The 5000-nt window shown below is 38.2% G+C and overlaps 1 protein-coding gene across 1 annotated transcript in view; it reads right to left on the bottom strand.

The window, feature by feature from the left end:
* The window catches only part of LOC138022482 (NLR family CARD domain-containing protein 3-like), a 34250-nt gene that overhangs the window by 22814 nt on the left and 6436 nt on the right, over window positions 1-5000 (bottom strand). The window contains exons 3-4 of the mRNA XM_068869637.1: window positions 4240-4872; window positions 3418-3504 (exon numbers count right to left, since the gene is read on the bottom strand). Of these exons, the coding sequence (XP_068725738.1) occupies window positions 3418-3504; window positions 4240-4872 (720 nt within the window). The remainder of the gene's footprint in view (window positions 1-3417; window positions 3505-4239; window positions 4873-5000) is intronic.

Raw genomic sequence — 5000 nt, 5'->3', positions numbered from 1 at the left:
GTCGTACGCGTCTTGGAGAGTAAATTTTGACTTTGCATAAACAAGAGTTGAGCGATTGTGATCTTTGTTTTGACTTCGCTCATTTCATTTCAAACTTTATAACACTTGACGGAAAAAGAAACTTACAAAAACCCGGTATCTTGCCATCATTTGACACAGATGCTTCACTGTTTTGCGAGTAAACATGCCAGGGTAACTTAATCACGGCGCCCGCTGAATTCCGGCCATGTCACTTTCGATTTTGCAATTTACTTAAACGTAGCAAAAATCTCCCAAAATGTTTGTATATTCTGTATTCACGGTTCAAAATTAATGTTGTTTTCATGTCGTAAATATTTTATTCTGGATCGACCATCCCGGAAACTTCCTTCTGCTCTTTCTAAAAACTGTGTATCAATAGTTATTTGCTTTTTCATCAATATTTGTTTTGCATAAAGCAAGCTAACAAAATCTGTACCTTGCTGAGTTCGCATTTGTTAGTGTTAATAGTATTTTCGGTCAGATGCTTCTGTTTTATATGAGGGGTTTATTGTTTTGGTCTCCCATCCTAACACTAACCCCGCGGAACAGGGATTGACTTCAGTGAAATTTAGTATTACAAAGCTGTCAGATGCTCAGAGGGCACACTTGTGGTGAAACGAAGTTGTGAGGGAACTTGAAAATTATCAACATGTCAGCCCAGAAGCCAATGTTTCTCGCTTCTCTTTTATTTGTTATTCTTCAGAGACTGGAACGCTGTATTTCAATACCACACAATTCAGTGCCTTCTGACTTTCTGCAGCATGTACCACAGGCAACCCAGTGTATGCTTCACGGAAGCATCTCGTTTTCAAGAACATAGTGCAAAAATTGGGGTGCGTCTTATAGCCAAGTATTTTCGCACAACAAAATCTTAAGATCACAATTTGAGAAGAACTTGCAATTTAAACAACACAAGAAAAGGACACTAGTTGTCTACTACAAAAGAATAGTTCTTTTAGAGACCTTTAGAACACTAAACGACTTTAAGAGAAAAGCAAACACACGGAAATTTGCATACGTCCTTAAGAGCACGAGCTCAGTAACGTGATACCTGTGACAACAATATAATCGTTCGAACCTTGTTTCGAATGTTCCAAGAATCGTGTATGTCGCTCGCTTCTTCTCTGAACAAACAGTGCGGAGATAAATATACCTTCTTCGTTCATCCAGGCTTTCTTGTGCACTGAAATTTGCATCCTTGGTGGCGTGTTGATATTCAGCTGTCGAACACCTTTGAATGACTCTCCGTGGGAGTTTTTGCGCTGTTCCCTTTCGCTTGAAGTCTGAAGTCTGAACTCTGACTATTTATTAAGGTGGAAGGTTCAAATAAACATGTATGCGTTGTATGTTTATCATTTCAGGTGTGAACTTTTAGCTTTTGTTTTTACGTATATCATTAAATGCGTGCCTTTTTCACTCTATTTACGTTAACAAAAATAGTTCGCATGCCAATTGTGTAAGGGTAATTGTTCTCAAAATTTCATCACATCCTTTTGATAACTCTCAATTTTTTGGTGCGTCTTACAACCGAGTATTTTCGCGTAATTTTCAGTTTGAGAACTTAGCTTGATTAAATTGCTAAGTTTGGGGTGCGTCTTATAACCGAGTGCGCCTTATAACCGAATAATTACGGTATTCCCTTTTTTAAAAAGAGGAGATATCTTTGCCAGTTTCCATGTGGACGGAAAGCAGCCAGTGTTTATAGAGATGTTAAATAATGATGTAAGACTTGGTGCAACAATATCAGCAGCATCCTTTAACAACCGAGAGCTCACTTTATCCAAACCAACTGCCTTGTTGGGTTTAAGTTCATTTATCATCTTTATAACAGACTCGCAACTGATCGTTTTAAAAGCAAAAATGCTTGAGGCTTGATTTACACCGTTAGTTGTCAGAGTGTTCCTCATTGTAAATTTCTCAGCAATAAAATTGTTAATTTGTCATTAACATCGGGCAATGTACCTAATTCTAGGAAGATTGTGAAAGTACCTCCACTATTAAAAAAACCAAGCCTGGATTGTGACACATTAATTTTGGCAATTTTAGGCCTGTTTTAAACTCATTGTTTCTGTCTAAAGCCTCGAAAAAGTTGTTGCCTACCAACTGCAGGAATATCTGACATAACAACCTCAACGAAATTTTCCAGTCAGCTTACAAGCCCTTGCACAGCAGTGAGTCGGCTGTTTTAAAAGTCCAAAATGATGTATTTCATTTGATAGAAAGTGGACATGAGGTTATCCTGCTTTTCCTCGATCTATCTGCTGCCTTCGACACAGTGGACCATCAAATAATGTTACAGAGAATGTCGGTTGGGTTTGGCATTCCAGGTACTGCCTTCAAATGGTTCCAGTCCTATTTGAGTAACCACCAGCAATGTGTCCATTGATGGAATACACTCATCAATGAAACCTCTTCATTGTGGAGTTCCTCAAGGATCTGTACTTAGCCCATTACTCTTACCTTCTTCATACAGATCCAATAAGCGAAATCATGAAATTCCACAGTTGACATGAACTATCACATGTATGCTGACGATACTCAACTATATTTTTCTTTCAAGTCAACGAATCCTGACGATCCTGCTGACTCCAAATCTAAGGTTGAGGCATGTGCTAGTGACATCATATCTTGGATGACTGTGAATCATCTCAAGATCAAGAGTGACAAATCGTCAGACATGCATCAATTCTATCCAAGTGGGTAATGACATTATTACCATCTTAGTCAGTTTAAGAACATTGGTGTATTGTTTGATAGAACATTATCTATGCAGGATCAAGTGAGTGATGTGTGCAAATCATGCTTTTATCATTTAAGAAATACTATTCTCAAAATCATTAATAATGCATGAGGTAATTAACCAATTATGTGGCTTCATTTGGGTCACATGGATGCTCCTTGATACGAAGTAAAGAACTGTTTTTTTAACACGCATGATTAGATATATATCCAAACACACATGTTAGGATATCCAAACACGTGTGTTTGGAAATCAATTTCCAAAAGAATGCAACCTTTCTTCAAGACTTTGCACACAGTGAACATCATGATAATCTTTGAACACAAGCAATCCTTCAAAATACCAGTTGTTGTAACAGCACCCTAAGTTTTCGCTTCATAGCAAAACATGATAGTGAATTTTGGGTGGAATTTTTAAATTGGCATTTTCTTGAAAATAAAAATGCTCATGACTTAAAAAACCATACAGTGCATTTAGAGACATACAGTAATAATTATATACAGGCCTCATCTGGATAAAATTAAACCAAAACCGATTTTTCAGCTGCATGTGGTCAACTCCAGTTCGATTATTGTAGACAATATAAATCCTCTCTGGATTAGTTTTATCACACAAAATCCACTTTCATCTTTCAGTGATCTGTATGAAGTAGTTACCTTGTTCATGATGAGTGTGTGTGCTGCTTCCTGTAGCTGCTGCTGCTGAAACAACATCAGCACAGCTTGCTTCTGCCTGCACACAATCTATTGTAAAATAATCAACACAGTCTGCTGTTAGGTTAATAACAGAACAAAACAGCAAGAATTTAATTGGCAATATCAAATACAAAGAAAAGTCTATTAACATTTAGAAAATATTAATGATATCACATAATTTGCTGCATAATGAGACTTGAAAGTGGTGCATAATTTGTCAATTGTTTTGGCACCCTATCAGAAGCCGTGTTTATTGTAAAGCAGTCAAATTAAACTTAACAACAAGGAGCAGTTTTCCATCCTTGATGGTCAGCAGTGATTATTAATAGACACATGCCCCTGGATCTTGTGAGGTTTTTTGAAACCAATGTGCATGATTGAAACACATTGTATTGTCATTCATAGTGTTTTAAAAAGTTTCAATGCCATTTTTGGAAATGTTTATCAGTGTTCTTCAACCCTCCTGGCTGCCTCGTTTGATTGACCTTATCAGTGTTAATTAATTTTATCGGCTACTCATGCACTCTCTTCCCATTGTGCGTGGGTTGCCAGGGTTTCCAAGGCATGAGAGCCCTTTCCTTCTAGAAACTGGCTGCCACTAGACATTTCAGGCACCCAACCTACACTATGCCATGCAGCTGGTAATTGATGGTAATCAGCAACTATGGCAACTAAGAAAATTATTGCTTTTAGTAGTTTATTTCTTTTTCAACAGAAGACACAAATCGTTCAAAATGCTGTTGTAACATCAGCCTTAGTACATTTTCACTCCCAACAACCAACCTGCATCTCTAGAAGTCTTCCTGTTACACTCCCACTCATTCAGTTTGTCCTTAATTCTGTTGTCATTATCTTTCCACTGCTTCAGAAGTTCTTTGAAACGTTCCTCATCCCATGGATCCATTTCTTCATTCTCTATTTTACAAATGGCATCTTCATATTCAGCTCCACCCAATCCTACCAGGGTTTTCTGGATCTGCTTTCTGTATTTACAGAATTCTCTATCACTAACAGAGGCCTCTTCAGCATGGACTGATACTGCATTCACACAACACTTCAAACGTACAATGTGAGACTCAAAGCTGGTGTTAAGTGAATCAGGAGGTAGATCCCAGCCAGAGGATGGAGGACTCAGGTTACAGATTGTCCTCAGAAGCACAATCAATAGAGAAGGGTCAAATTCTGTGGATGATACTGCAGAGCATTCAAGTGGATACAATTTACTCCACTGATCTTTATTGAGGATTCCTTCTTTTCGGAGAGACTGAAGCTTAGAGTGCACAGGCTCATGTTGCAAGGCACTGCAAAGGTCTTGTGGATGAATTACTCTGTCAAACACATCCCTCAACACTTGTGAGCCCACCCTGACCAGAAGGCAACATAGCAGTGCGTACTTGGTTTTTCCATCAACAGCACCTGAACAGAGTGTCAGAAAAGATCTCTAAGGCATCATTCTGGTTACGTGAAGGGCCATCATCGTGATGACCTTATTTAAGGTGGGTTTGCTTCAGTTTTCAGGATTGTCTATACATAACATATTTTGT

Source organism: Montipora capricornis, chromosome 10 (genome assembly GCF_036669925.1).
Source record: "Montipora capricornis isolate CH-2021 chromosome 10, ASM3666992v2, whole genome shotgun sequence".
Taxonomy (NCBI): Eukaryota; Metazoa; Cnidaria; class Anthozoa; order Scleractinia; family Acroporidae; genus Montipora; species Montipora capricornis.
Note: the sequence above shows the minus strand (reverse complement) of the source record. Positions and strands in the feature narration are given on the sequence as shown.